This window comes from Urocampus carinirostris, chromosome 3, assembly GCF_059441175.1.
Source record: "Urocampus carinirostris isolate Australia breed hairy pipefish chromosome 3, RoL_Ucar_1.0, whole genome shotgun sequence".
Classification (NCBI taxonomy): domain Eukaryota; kingdom Metazoa; phylum Chordata; class Actinopteri; order Syngnathiformes; family Syngnathidae; genus Urocampus; species Urocampus carinirostris.
In genome coordinates, this window is record NC_142351.1 from 40,216,790 (window position 1) to 40,240,089 (window position 23,300).

At 40.5% G+C, this 23,300-nt stretch overlaps 1 protein-coding gene across 4 annotated transcripts in view; it reads right to left on the reverse strand.

The window, feature by feature from the left end:
- ncam2a (neural cell adhesion molecule 2a) overlaps positions 1-21,349 on the reverse strand; it is a 343,057-nt gene extending 321,708 nt beyond the window's left edge. For all 4 annotated transcript variants that reach the window (XM_088331814.1, XM_088331815.1, XM_088331813.1 and 1 more), the window contains exon 1: positions 21,150-21,349. In XM_088331814.1, coding sequence (XP_088187940.1) covers positions 21,150-21,201 — 52 coding nt within the window. In that variant the 5' untranslated portion in view covers positions 21,202-21,349. The remainder of the gene's footprint in view (positions 1-21,149) is intronic.
- Positions 21,350-23,300: the final 1,951 nt, after the last annotated feature.

The window sequence follows — 23,300 nt, forward strand, 5'->3', positions numbered from 1 at the left end:
ATATATATATATATATATATATATATATATATATATATATACGGTAGTCATGGTTGCATGAATTTTCAGCTCTAACTTTTTTTTATTTCAGTCATTCCTGTCTCTTTCTGATTAATGCACCTTCCATATAGCTGAATGTAGTCGTTTTATTTTCGTTTTATTCACTTGTTGTCTCAATGTATACAGTCAGTTAGTCCTTATACAATCTCTAAGTTGTTTTAAGTGGTGGTCTGATTTACTGTTGGAGGGGTCTTGCCTTGAGTGTGACCAAACCACCAGCACTATTCTGTTTGGAAAAACCACTGCTTCACCTTGGATTTGGTGAATTTTCCACTGACCTATGTTTTGTCTATGTTGTGTTCTGCTTTTCTGGTATATCAATAGTTGTCAGCTATTTTGAAAGCATAATAGTGACACCAATGCAACCGTTCCTATACTCACAAGCCCAGAATATTATGTTGTTTTAATTTTAATTGTAATATAGACCTCACTCCAACATTCGTCGTGTCTTGCTTGTGGGTTAACGAAAGACACTTGGCCCCTAAATAACTAAAGAAGCTTGTTTTATTAATCTTTTTTACACATTATCACTGGGTTTGTTGGTCAATTCAGAAATGGTCACCTTGTTTGAATCACGATAAACAGTACCTATTATACTTTCCAAGATTCTTCTTATATTCTCCCACATCTCTCTCTTCTTTGCTGGAGCAACAATACAGTCCATAACCTGGGCCAAACAGGCATTTTTATATGCAAATTGATGAAATGTGATTGGACTGGATACAACAAAAAGGGGGGGCCTCGAGGGTCTGACGAGACCCAGTGAGAGCCCGTGCCTGCACGCCTGTTTCGAATTTTCTTGTTCTAAATCTCAGGGACAATAGTAATTTGTGCCTAAATGAAGACAATGTCAGGAGTTTTGCAGCAGGTGGAGGAGCAGCGTGACGCAAAGGTTATTCTCGGACTCCTGGGGGTCCCTCGATGAACTGCTCATATCTGCGCTGCTTTATGTGGCGTGACCGCTTCCAAATGAAACTCCCTGATCGTGTGGGAGTGCTCTATTAATTTGAGACTCAGGCCGCCTCCAAAAGGGGAGGGAGCGGCAAAAGCAGTGCAGCAGCTAGTATAGAAGAGAAGAGAAGAGAAGAGAAGAGAAGAGAAGAGAAGAGAAGAGAAGAGAAGAGAAGAGAAGAGAAGAGAAGAGAAGAGAAGAGAAGAGAAGAGAAGAGAAGAGAAGAGAAGAGAAGAGAAGAGAAGAGAAGAGAAGAGAAGAGAAGAGAAGAGATTAACAACGTCGTGTAGATTGTTTACAATGAGATCAGAGGTGGAACTCCACAATAAACATGTAATGAAATACTTGAAGAAAAAATAATAGGATAGTAGGGGTCACTATCTGGTTCATAATTTACTATTGATTCTGATACTTGCACCTAAAATGCTCTTATGCTTATGAATGAAATGAAACACATGTCAAAACCTTACACGCATATCGGTCAAACGCTTTCAAACAAACAAGTCAAAGGTTTGCTTACATAAACTGAAGTCGAACACGCTCACTTACAGTATATCAAAACCTTACACAGGTATTCGTCACACATTCAAACACACTGATCAAACGTTTGTAAAACCAAATCAAACACGCTCACTTATAGCACCGCAATGGAATGTAAAACCATACACATCTGATGGTCACACTTCCAAAAACACTGGTCGAAAGTGCTCATTACTAAGATTCATGCATAGAAAATGGTGGAATAAAAACATAAATATATGTCAAGCACTTTCACTCACGTTGTTGAAAGGTTTTACCTTTATTTTATGAACACAAACTCTGCACCAACCTGTGTGAATGGGTTTGACATGTGTATATGAGTATATTTCACCATCATCAATGCATGCATTTCAGTACTGTGAACAAACGTATGATACTTAAGTGAATGAGCACTTATGACCTGGGTGTTCGGAAGCGTTTGACCAGTAAATGTGTGAGCTGTTGACATGTGTTTAATAGACCATTTCAGCCCTGTAAGGAGGCATGTTTGACCGATGACAAACATTTGACTAGTACTGTATGTTTGAAAGTGTATGACAACAACGTGTGTAGTTTTGAAATAGTCATATAAGACTATTTCAGTACTGTAAGTGAGCGTGTTTAATGCGCTTTAATGAATACAAATGCTGGAAAAGTGTGATTGAAGGTGATTGTCAAGTGAAAGCCAACCCTGAATTATTGTCTAGATACAATCCTCAAAGAAAGGTGAGCAATATTATAAAGGTAGTGCTTGTAGACTGGCCTATGTTGCAGGTGCGCCAGACAACTGTGCAATGACTAGAGCGGCAACAGGCTTACTGTAGCAACAATACAGTCCAAACAACCTGGGCCAAAAAGGCATTTTTGCATGCAAATTGATGACTATTTTAGTCTAGTCTATCTATTGTAGTCTATTCTAGAAATAAAGTAATATTTAGATGATTTTCTAGGCTCTGTAAGATTATCTTGCCTACTGCTATGCTTCCAGAGTACCACACTGTTATATCCCATGCCAGTGCACGCCCATGTAATTGAAAAAGTAAACTCTCTTTACGCAGTCTACGTTAATGTTGAGGGGATCTGGGTTTGTGATTCTCCGTGCTTATAGAATGAGAATACATTTTCCACAAACCGCAGCTTCCAGACTGAGATCCGTCATAGTAATTCAAAAGCCTGAGTGATTTGAAACTGAAACTTGACTCTAGAGAAACTAGAAGTCTAATTTATCAGCTAAATAGAGACACAAAGACCGAGGTCCAAGGCAAACAGTGCGTCTTTAAAGGCTCTTTCCCCTTGCAGATGAGACGTGCGGTGTGGGAAAACCGAGCACAGTGCAGCGTGAGCACATGAAAAGAAAAAGAAAATCAAAAGCGTAAGTCGAATGAGAGACAAAAAAACGTTGGCCCGCGTTGCATTAGACTATTCCGTTTGAAGTCGGCCTCGTCTGGCATCGAGAAGCAATCAGGAAAGCCGAAAATGTTTGGCCACACGGCGAGTCGAGACGCTTCCCTCCCACACGGCGACCGAACCTCGTTTTTTTTCCCTCTCATCTCCTCCTCATTAAGCACCACCACCCGTAAAGAAAGATATTGGCCACCAGGCAGGAAACCAGAGATGCCTTCATCAAAATGGCCTGTTGGACTGACCCGACAAGGATGGCCAGGGACAAAATGTCATCTGGCTGTTGATCTTCTGCCTGGCTCATTGTGGGTGCATCGCAAAGCATTCATTTGCCCCGAGTGGCTCACATTGATCCTGATACATAAGAAGACTCTGACGGGCTGGCCTGGTTCATTTGGTCCTGCCAGAGTATCAAAAACTTGCATTACTAAAAAACATAACATACATATATATATGGTGAACTTAATAAAAATAGCTTTTAGAATTTTCATTATATGAATCTTTGCAAATTGCAGTGGTGTGTATTTTTTCTCCAAGGTTGTTGCTCCACACTTGCTAAGATTTGGTTGTTGCGCTGTTTGTCACACACCGCCTGCAGTGTAATTAGACCGCTGGATAAAATGTGACTTTGATGAGTGCCACATTGAACATTTCAACTCTCGGCGACCAGGCAAAAAGATTTAGTGCCAAGCTATCCCCATATGAAACTTGGTCAATATTCAAACACCTGTCTCTGGATATTCTCACCCCTTTATAAGGGCATTCTGAACAGCACACGTTGTCGGGTCATTTAACTTGTACCACCATGCCAGGTATGTTTGTTTCTGGTTTCTTTGTAAATTTGCTCCATTCATTTTTCATTTTCAGTTTTGGTCTATGCTTTTCATTTGGACCTTTTCATGTTTTGTTTTGTTTTGACATTTTGTTGTTTTGCGAACCTGTTTTTTTTGTCACTTAGTTTCTCGTTTTGTGGTAAAATGCATTCCCTCTTTTTTAAACAAACCTTGCCTCCAATATCAGCTTCCCCCACATGGGTCCATCACAAAAAACAGACCACCTCGAAATAGTACAGCATTTAAATTGTTTTCGCCTAATTATATGACAAGCAGATTTTTTTGCATTGAACTCCTTTCTCGTTGCTGTGCTTTGTGGGTGTGACTAATTTACAGTGGCATTGCCTTTCATAATTAGTGTGGAAACATTTGTTGGGCTGAAGAGGGATGGGCACCACCAGGCTGTACTTGCCCAAGACACCACAGGATATGGTGCCCCTACAACCCTAGTGGTTAAGGGATACACCAACCCATCCTCACCTTCATCATTAACCTAGATTTATGGTTCGCTCTAAAAAGGCACCAAACAGATGCTTTTGAATTCAAAATGTACACATTTTTCTTCAGGGCCAGCATGCCCCCGGACACTCCTAGACTCTCCAGCCACCAGGGTCTCACTAAATTCTACAGGAAACACTGTCTCATAAGCACACCATTAAAGTATCTCTTAATTCGGATAAAAAGTTATGTGTCCGGCATACAACATTATAACAATACAAAAAAAAAAAAAAAAAAAAAATGTTTTCTGGGCGATAATCACACATGATTTATTTTTTGAAAGCATCCTTATTACCAGTGTGTGCACTAAAATCAATCAGTCACTGTTTTGGAACCGACAAAGACGTTTCCTGTTTTTTACAGCTAATGCTTAGCCGACATCAGGCCAATTAACACTGCACTTTTTTGATTTTGGACTGTCGATAGATACATCCTCCTCCTCACCTCGTCGGTTTCATTAAAACATTAATTAGCCCGCCAAGAGTCTTCCCTTTGCCGTCATTCATTTATCTTCATTTTCTCGCTGATAGCCGACGCTAATTCGAGATGTCATTCTCTTGGCTTAGATGTTGAAGCCCCGTTTATTATTTCAAAGGCCGCTTGCGGACAACAATACTGCAAGCAAAGCGGGATGTGGCATTTGAAAATGGATGAACAGATTAATGCGTGTTTGCTGTTTTATCATCAAGCATTAGATGAAGCAGCACAATCAGTTAGGGACGCCTTAAATGCTGGAGAGGGAAAATAAATGGAGAAGGGATAACTAGCTTTTGGAGCGCTGAAAAAGGGTTTTGAGCTAGGCATCTGATTTTCTCGTTCGGATCATTTGAAATCAGTCTTAGAAAATGTTTAAATTACTTATGCAATAATTTGGTGTTATTTGTGTACAGTAAAGTTCCGTGATACGGCATTCCTGCATTATTCACATTGATATACGATTTTTGCCCCTCTCTACAGCATTCTCCTCACTTTAATCTTTAAATATTTTGCGTACACAAAAACGTAAAAGATTCAAACTTTGCAGTGTTTGCGCTTACGGTGCTGTTCAAAATAATAGCAGTGCAATGCGACTAACCAGAATGTCTCAGGTTTTAGTATTTTCTTTATTGTTACACGCCAAACAAGGTACCAGTAAGTGCAGTAGATTCTCTGAAAACGAGCAAGACCCAGCATTCATAATTGGCACGCTCCGAAGATTGTGCAATTGGGCAAATAGTCCAAAGGGATGTGTTAAAAAAATAACAGTGTTTGCTGTTGACTGTACAAACTCAAAAATGTTTTGTATTTCCAAAAAAGGTAGGATTTAGCAATCCTAATATTTAGTTGCATGACTGCAGTTTCTATAACTGTTTCACATCTGTGTGGCATAAAGTTAACCAATTTATGGCACCGTTCTGTCGTTAGTTCACGCCATGATTGCTTAACAACATTCCCCAATTCATTTACATTTCTTGGTTTAGCTATACAAACAGTATTTTTATGTCACCCCACAAGTTTTCGATTGGATTGAGATCAAGGAATTGGGTTGCTACTCCATAACATACATTATATTTGTTTGGAACCAAGACTTTGCTCCTCTACTGGTGTGTTTGGGGTCATTGTCTTGTTAAAACACCTGTTTCAAGGGCATGTTCTCTTCAACACAAGGCAACATAACCTCTTCAAGTATCTTGTCATACAAACACTGATCCATGATCCCTGGTATGTGATAAATGGGCCTTACACCAGAGTAGGAGAAACATACGCAGACCATGATACTCGCACAACCATGATTACCTGTCTTCAATGTGTACCGAGGTTTGAATTCAGAGTTTGGGGGTCGTCTCACACGCGGTCTGGAGCTGATCATTGGCTGAGCCTTTGCCGTTCTGGGTATTCTCTTCTCCATTTTAAAAGATGTCTTCTGTATTCTTCCATGTGTCATTTAACTGAACAGCCAATGATTTTTTTGCAACTCTCAATAGATTCTTCCCTCTCCAATCAAATTTTTAACCATAGGACGCTGTTTTGCAGAGCAGTGTCTTGAACGACCCATCCATCCATCCATTATCTGCACGGCTTATCCTCAATAGGGTCGTGGGAGTGCTGGAGCCCATCCAAGCTATCTTCGGGAAGTGGGCAGGGGACACCCTGAACCGGTTGCCAGCCAGTCGCAGGGCACACATGGACAGACAATTCTCTTGCTCATTCACACCTAGGGACAATTTGGACCGGCCAATTAAGCTAACATGCATGTTTTTGGAATGTGGGAGTAAACCGGAGTGCCTGGAGGAAACCAACGCAAGCACGGGGAGAACATGCTAACTCCACACAGGAGGTTCGATCTCATGACCCCAGAACTGTGCCGCACACGCGCTAACCACTGCGCCGCCGTGCTGCCCCTTGAATGACCCATTTTCCTCAAATGCATGTACAACCTGTGCTGGCTTTATCATCTCTAAATAGGCGCCACCCGATTTACACCTGATTCAGCTATTGTTTTTTTCCCACAAACTGATGAACTCAGATCAGTTGCCACACAGCTATTTTTCTGAACACACCCATTTAAACTCTTTGCCCAATCGCACATCCCTCGGAGCGTGCCTATTATGAATGGTGGGTTTTGTTATTTTTCTAAGACTCTACTGCACCTTTTCATAACTTGTCTGGCACGTAAAATTAAAAAATATACTAAAAACGGGGATATTGTTTGAACAGCACTGTATGTAGTTACGTCTCCAAGATGGCTGTCTGCCATTGGTCAACAATATATAAAATGCTGATTTACTATTGGTTTTGTCACGGCATCAGAATAATATAAATGTGTTATTGGCCAAAAAATGACTTGTTTTTTCAGTTTCTAATGTGTTTAGCTACTTTGACTGTCAAACACAATACAAATGAATTATTGGATGGTTCAGTTACAAAACTGTAGAAATTAAGCAAAGATCGTGATTCAAAAACATGAAGAGGACTGCTATTTAATATGTACAGTTTAACCTCCGTGAAATGGCAACCGTGCTTTACAACGATTTGAAATACTTTTTTTTTTTTACTTTATTTATTCACTATGGGTCCCAAGGCTTGCATTATACTAAAGAGAGAAGCTAACACATAGAACATGGAAACAAAGTTATGATAATGAAGACAAATAAAGAAGGTACCCGAATCGCTATCCTTGCTAAGTCGCATGGCCATGACCACTTGGAAATCAGTATTTTTGGGAGGAAAAAGAGGAGGCGGTTAAAGGAAATCTTCTGAGGCAAGATTGAAGTAATCATTTTGAGAAGCGGGCTGCATTTGGAAAAAATGTACTCGTCATAATTCATTTTATATTCATTTATCAATAAATCATGTCATCAATCTGGTTCTGAGACACTCGGAATTAAAGCAGATTAATATATTGTCACTTTATTTTAGCGCTAAATTTGTTCACAAGTTGAAATTTTAAGTCAAAAAGCAAATGGAAAATAAGTCCTCAGTAAACTGAGGGGAATTGTACTCAGGATTAACAGCAACTTTAACTTTTAAAAATTTTTGTGCAAAAGCCTTGTTAAACATGTGCAGTTTAAAGAAATGAGAAACCATTCATTGATGAATATGACGACTGAACAAGCGGCTTTCACAATTTGATCTGATTAGCGCACCAAAAGGCAAGCGGGTAAAGAAGAACAGCAAAAGGTTGCGCTGTATTTGATGACTCCATTCCACAAAGACTAAATCCCTAAACACAATACAACAAAACAGCCAGTTTGCACGGTGGTCAAAAAAATGACAAACAAACAATTCTAATCTTCCCTCACCTTCCATTCGGTGAACAACTGACACATGTTTGTTTAGCCTTGCAAAAATTGTCTTCGTGTGGGCAACCGACAATGACTGCTGATAGCTGCCGGTTTTTACCCATGAATAAATACATTTTAAGAGGCATGCAATCCAAGATACAGTCAGGTGAGGGAAAAATATGAAAACGTGAATATGTAAAACAATTAATTTAAAATTGGACCTTCATTGATATGGATAGATAGAGTCAGATGCACAGATAGTGATAGATGCAAAAGGGGTGCATAGATAAAAAGTTAGACGCATAGATAGCAACGTAGGTGCATAGATAGAGAGGTGGGTGCATAAATAGAGGTAGAGAGAAAATAGTGTAGAGATAGAAAGATAGATGCTTAGATAGAGAGATAAGTGCGTACATAGCGTAGAGATAGATGCATGGATACAGGGAGAGTGAAAAGATCAAGAGTGAGTGAGAGAGAGAGAGAGAGAGAGAGAGAGAGAGAGAGAGAGAGAGAGAGAGAGAGAGAGAGAGAGATGCACAGATAAAGAAAGAAATAAATGCATAGAGAGAGAGTGTCAGAGAGAGCAAGAGAGAAATAAAGAGTTAAAAAGATGCATAGATAGAGAAACAGATGCATTAGTACAGAGAGAGAGAAAGATGCATAGATAAAAGAGATATAGATACAAAGCTAGAGAGAGCAATGGATGCAAATATAGAGAAAGACATAGAAGCATAGATAAAGAGAAAAAAAATCCATGAATAGAGAGAGCAATGAATGCATAAAAAGAGACATATATTCATAGATAAAGAGAGAAACAGATGCATAGAGAAAAAAATAGATGCATTCATAGGGAGAGAGAAATAGATAGAGACAGAGAAACAGATAAATAGAGACAGAGAAAAAAATAGATGCATACATAGGGAGAGAGAATAGATGCATAAATAGAGAGAGGAATACATCAATAGTAGGGGGGAGAAATAGATGCAAAGAAAGAGAAGTAGATGCATAAATAGAGAGAGAAATAGATGAAAAAATAGAGAAATAGATGCATATATAGGGAGAGAGAAATAGATGCAAATATAGAGAGAGAAGTAGATGTATACATAGAGAAAGAAATTGATGCATAGAGAGAGAAATAGATCCATGTATAGAGAGAGTAATAGATCTATACATATATAGAAAGAAATAGATGCATGGCTGGGGAGATAAGGAAATATATTAACAGAAAGACAGGTAGGTAGGTAGATAGGTAGGTAGGAAGTTAGGTAGGTAGGTAGGTCGGTAGGTAGGAAGGTAGCTAGGTAGCTCGGTAGGTAGCTAGGTAGGTAAGTAGATAGGTGTGTAGGTAGATCGGTTGGTAGGTCGGTAGGTAGTTGGGTAGGTAAGTGGGTTAGTTGGTGGTTAGGCAGGTTGGTAGGTATCAAGGTAGAACCACTCTTAAGATTTGGTGCCGTTTATTATACATTATTTCAACAATGAGCCAACACACTCAGTGGTTTCAGTGTCAGCTAGCATATTGCCCTGCAGCGGTCCATTAAGCTGCAAGGTAGGACTTTTGGGATGCAAAGTGGGCGGCAGCCAAAGGGTTTTTCTTTATGGCTTGCCACAAAGTAAGTTTGCCCCCTGCAATCATTTCTCTCGACCGATCTAATCCGATTCATCTCAACACGATCCAATTACATTTTATTAATTTTGGCTCAGTGTGACTCCAACAGAGTTGGAGTTCATCTCTTTGGATGCACATTAACAAGATGCAATCACATTCACTTGAAGTGATTTCGTTTCAAAACCCTCGTCTTTCTGATTTACTTTTAGTGTATGGGTGCAAAAACTCAAAAGACTTGGGTGAAAAATATATTTGATCTTATTTTCTGCTTTGTATCAACAACTCTATTTTAGGGAATTCATAAACAAAAAACACAGATTTCAGGTGTTAAATATTGAAGGGGTTGTTTGAACTCCCATACATATAGGCGCATGGTCAATTTTCAATTATTTTTAACTAAAATAATCAATTCGGTGGATTGATACCACCAAACCTAATTTGACTTGTTTCTTATGAGTTGTTAAAAATAACAATAATTTTGTTAGATTGCATATAATAAGTCATTTTTATTGTAGGTTACCTCTTATTACAAATACATTAATCCATTCAAATAAATCACCCTATATTTGACAAAGGTTTGAGACTATGAAAAAAAAACTATATTTTTGGTTCTTTAATACATAATAAGCCAATATTTCATTTCATAATAAACCTATTTTCTGTTATTTTAAAGAAATTAATATATCTGGGGGAATTTTGATAAAGGTTTTAGATGTGAAGGATTAGTTTGCATAAATTTACTCAAATCTCAAAACTGTTTTCTGGGTTGTTTGCCTAAAATAAATTGTATTGTTTTCCACAATAAAACTCAATTGTTTTAATTAGTAATAAACCCAATTTTACTTCATTTTAAACGAATAATCTATATGGGAGTTTAAGTAATAATCTACCAAATATAGATGTTTTTGACTTATTTCAAAGAAAATTACCCCTTTTTGTTTGATACAAAACAGCCCATTTTGTTGGTAATAACCCCATTTATTTGCATTAATCCAACCGATTATAGCAAAAAATAATAGGCTGCTTTCTTGGGGGTTGTTTGGAAAAAAAGAAAAAAAAATTGTGAGCCAATTTCCTAGTGTGTAAGAAAACCAATTTTCAGTTGTATGAAAAATAAGCATATTATTAAGTATGATTCGTATATACTGTATCTACAGAATTTTACAAAAGGTTTTTGTATGTTTTCTGCGTTGTTTGGCAAACATGTTGATAATGAAGTTTCCTGTTGTTTTTTTACGATAAGAACCAACTTTTCAGTTCTTAATGAACAATTGTCCGCCATTTTAAACGATATAGTGAATTTAAGGGATTGATTCATATCGATCCACCCAATTTTGACTAAAGGACTGTTTTCTGAGCCGTTGTTTGACACAAATGTTTTTGTTGCTTTGTACAATGCAACCCAACTTGGGGGTTGAATAAATACTTATATTCAACCCAATTCTACTTGATTTGGACAGAACTTTTGGGATTGTTTTCAATGACCTGTTTATGTATTATTGTTTTTTTTTTCAAAGTTACTATTGACCAGATTAACCCTAGTCCACCTTTAACCTAGAGGAGAACATAAATTGCGTCTTCTATCATGACGGGAGTCTTGGTAAAGGAAAAACAAAATTAAAAAAATGTCCAAATGTCATGGCACTAAATCTCACTGAGGGGTTGCCAAGTTCTCATGTACAAGAACGTAAACTCTTTTTCATGCTTGTTTGTTTGTAATGCAAATAAGTGAAAAGAAAGGCAAGTAAATTGACTTTGATTTAAGTGTGAATATTTGGGAAAAGGTTTTCCTAATCCCTGGTGCTAATCCTTTTAGCTGCACAGCGTGTTTTACGTGTTTTGAAACTGCCTATGAGCAAGGCTCTTCAAAGTGCTGCATAGGAAACAACCTCAAAAATCCCCGTGAAAAATTTCTTCACAGACATTGTGTGTTTTCATAAGACGCACAACAGCTCTGTGTAGCATGTAGAATTGTTGAAACAAGGTGTTTGGGCAAACTTTTAGTCACGCAAAAATAGGCTTTAATAATTGAAAAGCTTCATAGCTCAGAGCAAAATAGGCAGGTAAGGAAAAACTCATATTTCTTAAATTTTATTTCCACTGTGTCTGTTTGGATTCCAGCGCCGGATTTGTGATGCTGCGGCGACGTGACAACTAAAGGGCACAAACACGCTAACATATCCGAAAAAAGTGGGATCATAAATAGCATAAACAGAACAATGAGCTTGCCCATTACTGACTCCGTTCGTTCTCAAAATGGATTCCTCTGGTTGCCTCCAGGGCCAGTTTTCATTTACTTCCACTCGCCTTTTGCGCCATCGTTCAAATATCACAACCGTTCGGGACAGGCCGTGCTCGTTATTCCAAAAAGCTAAGTCCAATGTAGATTTCCAGCTAAATGGTTACAGAGCAAACCAAGCTAAATGCCTACTTAGCAAAACTAGCTATATAGCCAGCAAGAAAACCAGACTAGCATTTAGTAGAAACCCAATGACGGACAGATATTGATATTGAGCAAGCTAACTTCGTTACATGGCTACCTAGCAAACATCACAAAAGAGCTACATAATAAACTCTGTCAAAAGGCTACTTTGCAAAATTCGTTAATTGTCTACCCAGCAAACTTCTCTAAAAGCTAACTTACAATCTAAACTAAATACCTACCTAGCTAATTAAGCAACATGCTTACCTAGCGAACTTAGCCACTGTTTATAGCCAGGAAGAAAACCTCACTTGACGGAAACCCAAATGACAGACAGACAGACAGACAGACAGACAGACAGACAGACAGACAGACAGACAGACAGACAGACAGACAGACAGATAGATAGATAGATAGATAGATAGATAGATAGATAGATAGATAGATAGATAGATAGATAGATAGATAGATAGATAGATAGATAGATAGATAGATAGATAGATAGATAGATAGATAGATAGATAGATAGATAGATAGATAGATAGATAGATAGATAGATAGATAGATAGATAGATAGACTGTTTAGCTAGTTTTCTAGTTAGTCATTTAGCCAAGTCCGCTAGCTCGCTTTTTGGAAGGAAGGCAACAGTGTAAACTGTAACACCACCCAAGGTCCGTTTGACAATGAGCAACAATATCTTGTTTGCGTTTTATTTAGCTTGTCATAGCATCTTCAGTCTGTGTCTGAATTTTTTTTAGCAATCCCACTTTAGAAAGGACCCGGCACTTTGCATCCTCCAAGGTTGATGTATTTGGCTTTTACCGACACTTAGCACAAAGAATTACATGGTTGCTTTGGCTCGCCGGGGACCCCCGCCAATGCGATGTTAAGTGGCGTAATTAACATATTCCGCCGTATATCTCAGGGGTTTTGATGTCAGTGCTTTTTAAAGATTTATACCGTATGCGCCCGAGCGTCTCGGCCCGAGCATGTGTTTGAGGTTTGCTCACATCGTGTAGCGCTGCCCTGCGCGCTTGCTAGCTCCGCTACACTTAAGGCAAGAAGCACGACCACTCGTCTTAAAATAAACCGCACATTCTGAAAGGATAAATATTGATGCGAGTCCTCTGGAAATTAGCATCGAGTCTGTTGCAAGGAGCTTTCGGGAATGATCACTGTCCCGATCGGATGTGATTCTTGAGCTGTGGCGTGAAAGGCGAGGATAAAAAAGTGGAAACAGGCCCTGGAGGCAACCAGAGGAATTCATCTACAGAAAGAGTGGAGTTAGCCAAGGGCAAGCAAATGTTTCTGTCCGTCTGTCTGTCTGTCTCTCTGTCTGTCTGTCTGTTTCTCTGTCTGTCTCTCTGTCTGTCTGTCTGTGTGTCTGTCTAGTTTTCCAGCGATCTAGCTATACGGATATCTGGCTATCTAGCTACCTTTAGTTTCTCTGCTAAGTCATAGTGTTGTGTGCTAGCTACCTTTTTAACAATGTTTGCTAAGTAGCTATTTAGATTCAGATTGACATTTATCTAAGTTTTCTAGTTAGCAAGGTAGGCAAATTTCTCTATTGGTAATGAGTTTCAAAAATGTTACTAAATGGCTCGCTAGAAAACGTATTTTTGGTAAATGCTTGACAATACTAAAACAGTTGATGAATGTTGTCAGATTTTTTTTTAAGTTGCATTTTTCAGGAAAAAACAGCCCAACCATGCCCCACTTCTCATCAACAACAAGGCTGTGGAGGTTGTCAGCAGCATCAAGTTCCTAGGGGTGCACATCACAAACAAACTCACCTGGTCCGTGAACACTGCATCACTGGTGAAGAGGGCACAGCAGCGCCGCAGGACAAGGACTAGGAACCTTCCCGTGGTGTCCTGCGAAGGGCTCTCTCCCGGGGGAGCCTTACGAATCCAACTCAATCCACTCAGACTCGCTCTCTCTATCTTTCTTGGTCCTCTCTCCTTCTTTGTCTCTCCTTTTCTCTCTTCCCCCTTTACACTCTTGTCTCTCATTTTCTCTAACCCTCTTTCCTACTCTCTCCCCACCTCTCTCTCTCTTTTCCCCCTTTTTGCGTTTTACTCTCTGTCTTTCTCTCTTTCTATCTGTTCCTCTCTTTCTCTCTTCTACTCTCCTCTCTCTGTTCCTCTTAGGGTGGGCGACTTCGAGAGCAACCCTGGCCCCCAGTCCAAATGCCAGTGGTGCTTTCGAACCATTCGCTGCGACCACACCCCAATCACCTGTACTACCTGCCCACGGGGCTTCCATAAATCATGCACCGGCCTGTCCGAACGTACTAAGGACTTCAGAGGCTTCGTATGCTTGGGTCACACCCCGTCAGGCCTGGAGGCACAGGAAAGTTGCAGCCCCCTCTCCTTCAGAGAACTACGGAGCCTCCCACGAGCAAGTCTAGCGCTACTAAGGATTACCTTAGGCGCCTTGAGTGTCTCAACAACAACAACTGCTACCGTCGCCAGTGACTCGCGCTCACTACTCGAGGCATTAGGCAACCCGCATTCGACAGATGCAGACATCTACGATCTACAGCATCTAATTGCGACCCTCTCCCAGAGGAAAAGAATACAGCTATTGTGGATCCCAGGACATTGCGGACTGCCTGGCAATGAACAAGCCGATGCAGAGGCCTCCCTAGGCTCCAGCCTCCCACAACCGAACCACCCGCTGGACCAACACACTACGAGGGCTCTCATAACACGTAGCTACATACCTACTGCTCCCAGCCATCCTCGCCTCAGCTCATTCCTGAATGTGCTACAAAACCTAACAGAGGAACAATCCCTGCCCAAAGCTGAACGCACAGACCTCATCCGCTTTCGGAGCGGCCACCATCCGCTGCTCCGACGCTGGCAATTCCTCCTCCGCAAGTCGGCCACCGACATCTGTCGACTTTGTGGGGAGAGTGAGGAATCGGCCGAACACCTAGGGTCGATTGCCCCGCCTTCATCGCGGACCGTCAACGATGGGCAGTTGGATCCGAATTCGCGGAACTCGTAGCACGACCGAAGCGTTCCATGTCGTTCCTAAAGATCATCTTTAGACGACTTGAAGCGATCTAGCAGCAGCAGCAACAACAACAGGACAAGGAAGGCAACCTCCACGTGGTGTCCTGTGGACGGCCACATGGCCGACGAATGCGTCTCCCACCCGCTACACGAACGCTTCGGTACAACTACCCAAAGCTGAACGCACAGACCTCATCCGCTTTCGGAGCGGCCACCATCAGCTGCTTCGACGCTGGCAATTCCTCCTCCGCAAGTCGGCTACCGACATCTGTCGACTTTGTGGGGAGAGCGAGGAATCGGCCGAACACCTATGGGTCGATTGCCCCGCCTTCATCGCGGACCGTCAACGATGGGCAGTTGGATCCGAATTCGCGGAACTTGTAACACAACCGAAGCGTTCCATGTCGTTCCTAAAGATCATCTTTAGACGACTTGAAGCGATCTAACAACAACAACAACAACAGCAGCAGCAACAACAACAACAACAACAGCAGCGCCTGTACTTCCTGCGGAGGATGAGGAGAGCCCACCTGTCCCCACCCTCCCTCATCACATCCTACAGGGGCACCATAGAGAGTATCCTGACCAGCTGTATCTCTGTGTGGTGTGGAGGCTGCAGCGCTTCCGACTGGGGTAGTGTGAGGAGGGTGACAAGGACAGCAGAAAAAAATCATCGGGACTTCTCTCCCCTCCATTCAGGACATTGGCCAGAAGTGCTGCCTATCCCAAGCCAAGAACATTATCAGGGACCCCTCTCACCCCCATCATGGACTGTTCACTCTGCTAGCCTCTGGGAAGAGGTACTGCAGTGTGCGGTGCAGGACCACCAGGTTCCACAATAGTCTTGTCCCCCTGGCCATTAGACTGTTAAATGGTCAATCAAACACATAGTAAATCTAAACTGCTGCTAATCTGTACATCTGTTGGTTTTGTTTGACTTTTTTTGCACTACTGACTGGCAGTTCTTTATAGGTAGACACTCCTTGCACATCTGTTCTCCTCTGCACTATTGTACTACAGTGTTATTGTTACTGTTTACCTGACTTGTTTACCTGACTGCCCATTTTGCACATCTGGTTAGCTGCTCCTCTTGCACTCTTTGTACTACTCTTTGCACTACTGTAAAATACTATACATAGCCATAATAATTTAGTATATTATTAGTACTCAATACTCCAACTCAATACAACATTTTATTTATATCTGTACATTCAAGGAAACTGTGCGGGTCAGATGTATCGACATTTCGTTCTGTATACACGTGTACTAGAATGACAATAAAGTAGATCTGTATCTGAATCTGAATCATTAACCCTGTGAAGAATGTCTTAATGAAATGAAATGATCTGCATTTATATAGCGCTTTTCAAGTCAATGACTTCCCAAAGCGCTTTACATTGTGCTTCACATTTCCCAATAGCGGCCGTGATTTGTGCAGCCATGTAAGGCGCTAACCTGCTTATTGGGGGTATAGGGGTATCAGTGTCTTACCCAAGGACACTTCGGCATGTAACACGGACAAGCCGGGATTCGAACTGGGATCCCTCAATCCTAAAACGATCGCTCTACCTCCTGAGCTACTGCCGCCCACTGTATAGTAATATCTCACTGTCCCGCCTTTTACTTTTTGTGTTTTCGCTACTTTGCCGTTTTTCATCCTGCATTGTGTTCTGTATTCTGACTGGCTAAACAGTCGCCCCACCCCTTTTTTGCCTGTGTCTGCCTGAGAGCAATAATTTTCTGTTCTAAGTTGCACACATACGTAAAACAATTTAATGAACCTACATTACATATGCACCAATCTTTTCAATTTTAAGTTTCTAAGAGCAAATTATGTCAACAAAACGCTCTGGATCAACAAATAGCACAAAAATAGTCTTTCTCGACAAGAAGATAAAACGTACCCAATATGGTGACAAAATATCATCTGAAGTAAACAAGTAGTGTCCTGAAATCATTTCTGCCCATTAGTGCAATACAGTATAGCAGCAAGAAAATCTCCAAAATTATCATTTGACAGCACAAAAGATATGTGCCTTTTGGCGCTGCTGAGTGGCTCCTAGGCGCTTCTCCAATTGTTTTATGAATTGAAAAAGCAGTGAAGGGAAATATATTTTTCTTTTAAAATGGTTCATGTCGTAGGAAAAACATGACACGAACACTTTTAACATTTTTCAATGTTGTAAAAATGTGTGGAATGAGTATCACATTCCAACTACTTCAGCGCATCTCTCCTCTGCTTGTGTTCCTCTCTCTTGGGTTTCCTGTGTTGAAGCCAAGCCGAGCGCAAGCCCCGCCCTTTCTAAAGGGGTGCGCCACAATGTAACCCAATATCTCGCTACACCCTAATTACAACACAGAAGTCACATAGAACAACTAAGAATACAATCTTGTCATAAGCCGTTTTTCAGTAACAAAGAAGCTGTTTTTATGAAGTAATTTTGGATTTTTGTCAGTATGTATTTTGTCTGGATATTATTTGTGTTCTGTTGCTCAGATCCAAGCATGGCTGAGTTGATTTGGTATCAAAAAAGAGAGAGTAAAATGCTGCTGCGTTTGTTTGACATTTGAAGAAAAAACAAACTTAGACTGTGTTGATTTGATTCTATTTACGTCACAAAAGGCTGCTGTTGTATTTCTCATAGATGCATGCTGCGTTTTATTAAATTCGTGTTGCCCGAAATAGTGGATTTCTTTATCGCATTTCTTTAATTGTTTCAAAGCAATATAACATACTGTACTTCATTAATATTGTAATAAAGATAAACCAGAGGCGGTAACCTACAAAAGAGAAGTGATTAGTAGTAACATGTGCATCATTCTCTACAGGATGCGTTGCATCCAACTTGGTCCTTTTGATAACGAGCTAATATATCAAATATAGGTGTTGCATTTATTATAAGGATTATAAAGGCTTTTGTTTTTTTGCAGCTCCAGACGGATGTATTTATTTTTGTGTTTGTCCAAGATGACTTAAACAAATGCTTTAACCCGTAAATAGGGTTTGTTCCTTGGTTTTAATGTATAATAGAAAATTGAATAAACAAATAATGTTTCTACTCTGCAGATGTTGACTAGCGTGGGTGTTTTCTGGAATATGACCCCCACAAACAACAAGGGTTTAATTAACATTGTTTTTGCTGATACTGTATAACAGAAAATAAATTGGGAGAAAAAACACTATGGTGAGATATTTACCAGAATTGTGTAACAGGTCCCGGTGTTCAAAATAACACCATTGAAACTGAGTCATCTACCCAGTTTGCACACCATCATAAAATATGTTTCGGCGATTATCTAGCAGCGCAAATAATGAGGAATTTTGCATGAATAGATGATAAATTACGCAATCCGTTGCTAATGTGTGATGAAAGAGAAGTGCAACAAAGGACGACATCGATGCACGCCATGGCATAAAACCAGTTATGGGGAAAAGTCCAACTTATGCGAAAACAACACAGCTTCCCTCCTCTTGCCTCACGTCATCGAGCGAAGACGATATTTGTGGAGGCTTTTCCGGAAATAGGCAGACGCTCGCCTGCACTCTTGAGACCTCATTAAATGAAGGACATGACACAAGCGCTGTAGATGCGTTCAATATAGTATGAGCCCGTTTTAATGGCGACAGACATTTTAATGGGGGCTACGCTGGGAGGAATGTGTCTGACACAACGTTAAGTACATATCACAACAAGTTTACTAAATACTATGAGAGTCTTTTTTGCTCTGAAAATTGTACAGGAAGTACTATAAATTACGTACTCAAGGGGCACTTGATTAAATGCCACATGTGCAAATGTCAAGGGAGAAACTCAACATCGATTTTGTACAGGCCATATTGTATGTATAGCCGCAGGCTAAAACAGACTTAAAATTGGACTCTTGATCCATTTATTTTTTGGACGATTAGACATTTTAAGCTATTGCGGGCCACATAAAATGATATGATGGGTCATAATTGGCCCTTGTGCCTTGAGTTTTGATACTCTAAATCAAACCTACATTTTGCAGAATTATTCCCATGTGTTTCTTTTCAAAAATGACTAAAATACTGCACTCCTACATTTTCTAAGTTACATTTTTTTGAATGTTACAATTCTTTGGAAAGGTGAAAGCATGTGGGGAAGGAAATTTGTACTGTAATCCCTCGCTACTTGGTTCTTCGTTCTTTAAGGCCTCAAAGCATCGCAGTGTTGAAATATATCCCACAACCCATTATCCCTGATCACATATTGCTGCGAGTGAGGGCCAGCAGAGCCAACTTCTGTCAGGCCTGGCAGCTCTTTTTGCCATTCTGTCAGCCAAAATGTGAACTGCTCTCGTGCAACCTTTATCTATTATAGGATTAGAGTTTGGACCAGCAGATCTCATTTTTGCCCAGCCTGGACGTTATTTATTTATTTTTTTTGCCATAATTTCCATCTAAAACGAACTACACTTGTACGTCCAAATTATTACCCCCGATTGCATATAGCTGCAAGCGGGGACTGGCTGATAAATTTTTGGCAGGTATGGCGCCTTTTATTTTTGCCATTATTTCCAGCTAAAGTGAACTGCACTCGTGTGGGTGCATTACATTATCTCCTATCCCATATTGCTGCGAGCGGGAAGCGTAAAAAGGCCCGTTTGTTGGGAGATGTGCCATTCTGGCCCACCTAAAATGAAATGCATAGTTTTGGCTACGATCCCTTATTCCTAGTCGAATACTGCTGAAAGCAGGGGCTTACATAATGTTTTTTTTTTTTCGGTTCAGGCTGCTGAGGCGTGCCAATGTGGCCTGCCTAAAACGAACTGAACTGTTCTAGCCGCAATCCATTATCCTCAGTCAATTTTTGCTAAGAGCAAGGGCAGATAGAAGAAATTTGTGTCATGCGTGATCGCTTTTATTTTTTTTAAAGATCTTTCTTTTATTAATGAACAGCATCTGTGCGACCAGTATCACTTATCCACAATCGACTATTTCTGTGAGCTCGGGCCAACACAATTGTGGGCGGGATTACTTTACAGATTTTTGCATATTGCGGCCCAAAGAGAATAAATACTGATTGTATCAACACAACAAGTGGAGAAACTCAAATATAGAGCTAATGTGATATCATTCAATTGTATTATTTAGTTTTAATTTTATTGCTATTAAAATATTTTAATAAAAAAAAATGTTTTGACCTACGAGCTCATAATGTTTCATAATGTTATTTCAATGAATTCCTATAAGAACAGTTTTGAAGTTTAAGTATGTATTTATTCCTTCCTTTATTTTCCTGTTCACCAAGTAAACAAAAACAAATTAGTTTTGCGTTTGTTTGTTTTTTTTGACATATGTTGCAGATTTTTTCACTCTCTTCATTGAGATCAATGAAGTATGTAAAACGCTAGATTTTGTTCTTTGTGAAAAGTCCAGACGGGATTCCCAGACGGGTCGCTCATTGGCACTCTACTCCCATCTAGCGTTCTAAAACTGTAAATCACATTCATTGATCGGAATGCTGGACGAAAATACAGTAAAAGTCGTTTTAAGTGTGAGGAAATGATGGTATCAGGCTTCCAAAATTGATGAGAGCCGTAGTCGTGACTGTTATGATGATCATGATGATTAAAGGTGCACGGAGAGACACTCATGCGCAAACGACATAGAACTTCATAGGGACTCCGAATGCAATTGCATCACCGTGCAAGTGCAAATGTGTCACTTGTAGGATCAATGCACAGTTGACTGGACATAAAAAGGTGGCACAACCGAGGGTTGGCTGGTGGGTCGAGGTGCAGGGATATGTGCAAATCAAGGATCAATTTCATAATTCTTAAAAAAAAGCACAAAACTGAGATCTTCGTGGGTGTTGTTTTCTAAAGGAAAGATAATATACATATTTTTTTAAAGCTCGTTAAAAATCATCTCCTCTCCAACTGCTTCCCTTATTGCAAAGCCCCTCTGAGTCCCCCCCAAAGACGTGATGCGATTACAAAACAAGGTCCATTCTGACAAAACAGTCCTTTTTGTCAACATGACACCATTCCAAGTTGCAAACCTAGCCTTTGCAAGCGCACAACACATGCACGCGCGAACGCAATTTACCTTGACTACTGCACACCAGCATCGCCATCAGATTCACGAGTAGGAGCATCATTGTCCTTCTTGTAGCTGCAGAAAGACGCAAAGAAAAATATAACGTGCGCAAGGTTGAGATTGGACACGCTCATCCACTCCGTCTCGGACTCCGCAGACAAGTGTGCCTCCAAACGGGTTTTTGCAGACTATCTCTGCCGCCCCTTCTTTTGCGCGCCTCCGCTCCCACACTTGCTCCACGAGCACGCGCTGCACCCCCTCCCAAACACCCTCTCAGCTGCTAAGACTAACTAAAATAGCCAGAAACTCTGCTGATGCGCAGATAATGGTAAAGCCCCGCAAAATAAACAACTGCATGTAAAATATAATCTCAACAGAATAGTGATGACCAATATTGGGTGCATTACGTACTGTAGATGAGTCAAGTCCAGTCAGGAAGAAATTGCTAAAGACATTATTAATACCACACATATTAAAGGGCTGAAATCTACAGATGCACGACAGGGTGGCTGTCCAGGCAAATTGTCCAGTTTTAGTGAACTGTCACTTGATAATCTCAAACAGGTGGTGAATGCGGCCAAACCGACAACTTGCCAGTTCGACCCGCTCCCAGGTTCACTTATTAAAAGTCTTTTTGGCGTCCTTGGACCTTCAGTTCTAAATATTATAAACATATCACTCTCCTCAGGTGTACTTCCAGCAGCTTTTAAGTCCGCCGTTATTAAACCCGCACTGAAACGACCCAACTTTGATCCAGAAATCTTATGTAATTATAGACCTGTGTCAAACCTACCTTTCTTTTCTAAGGTACTTGAAAAAGTAGTGGCACAGCAGCTGAATGATTTCATATCCGAGAATAACCTTTTTGAATCCATGCAATCAGGATTCAGGGCTAACCACTCTACTGAGACAGCTCTGATCAAGGTAACAAATGATCTCCTACTGGCAATGAATTCTGGCGCTCCATCACTTTTGCTGCAGCTGGATCTTAGTGCTGCTTTTGACACAGTGCACCACAATTTCCTACTAGAACGGTTGGAAAAATGGATTGGTCTCTCAGGAACCGTCCTCTCGTGGTTCAGATCCTACCTCTCAGATAGGACGCACTGTGTTAAATATGGTGAAATTACATCTGAGCCCTTTAATGTTACCTGTGGTGTTCCGCAGGGTTCAGTGCTTGGCCCCCTTCTTTTCAGCATTTACATGCTTCCATTAGGTGATATTATTCGCAAGTACAATATCAGCTTCCCCTGCTACGCAGACGATCTTCCGTTGGAGGAATCTCCCACACTAAACTGTGGAAATTTGGAGGCCTGCCTCATTGAGATAAAAGAGTGGATGTCACTCAATTTCTTGCGTCTTAACTCTGAAAAGACCGAAATGTTAGTCATTGGTCCATCTAAATGCCGTGACTTATTCTCAAAAACTGCTGTGAACATTGACAAATGTCACATCACACAGAGTGACTCAGTTAAAAATTTAGGTGTCATATTTGACCCTGATCTATCCTTTGAAATGCATGTAAAGAAAATTACTAGAACTGCTTTCTTCCATCTTCGTAACATTGCTAAAATCCGTTCAATACTGTCTCAGTCGGATGCGGAAATTATAATTCATGAAATTTGTTACCTCCCGTCTCGATTACTGTAATGCACTACTCTCTGGTCTCCCGAAGTCTAGAATCAAGTCTCTTCAGCTGGTACAAAATGCCGCAGCGAGGCTTTTAACTAAGACAAAAAAGTACGATCACATAACACCGATTTTGGCTAACCTGCATTGGCTCCCAGTTAGATGTGATTTAGAGGTTCTCTTAGTATTATACAAAATCATACATGGACTTGCTCCCTCTTATCTTTCAGATCTGATTTGCCCCTATGTCCCGGTCCGAGGCCTACGATCTGAGAGTGCCTTTTGGTAAGTTGTCTGCTGGTTCGAGAGCGTTCTCCATCCGGGCACCGGTGCTGTGGAATACTCTTCCCCCTGAGATCTGATCTGCAACCTCAGTGGAAATGTTTAAATCTAAGCTTAAAACTCACTTCTACTCCATAGCATATGAATAACCTACTCTTCTCGTCGGCTGAAAAATAGTCTGAGTAATATACAGTAGTGTAATAATCTATGAAGCCCTTTGAAACTCTTCGTGATTTAGGGCTATACAAA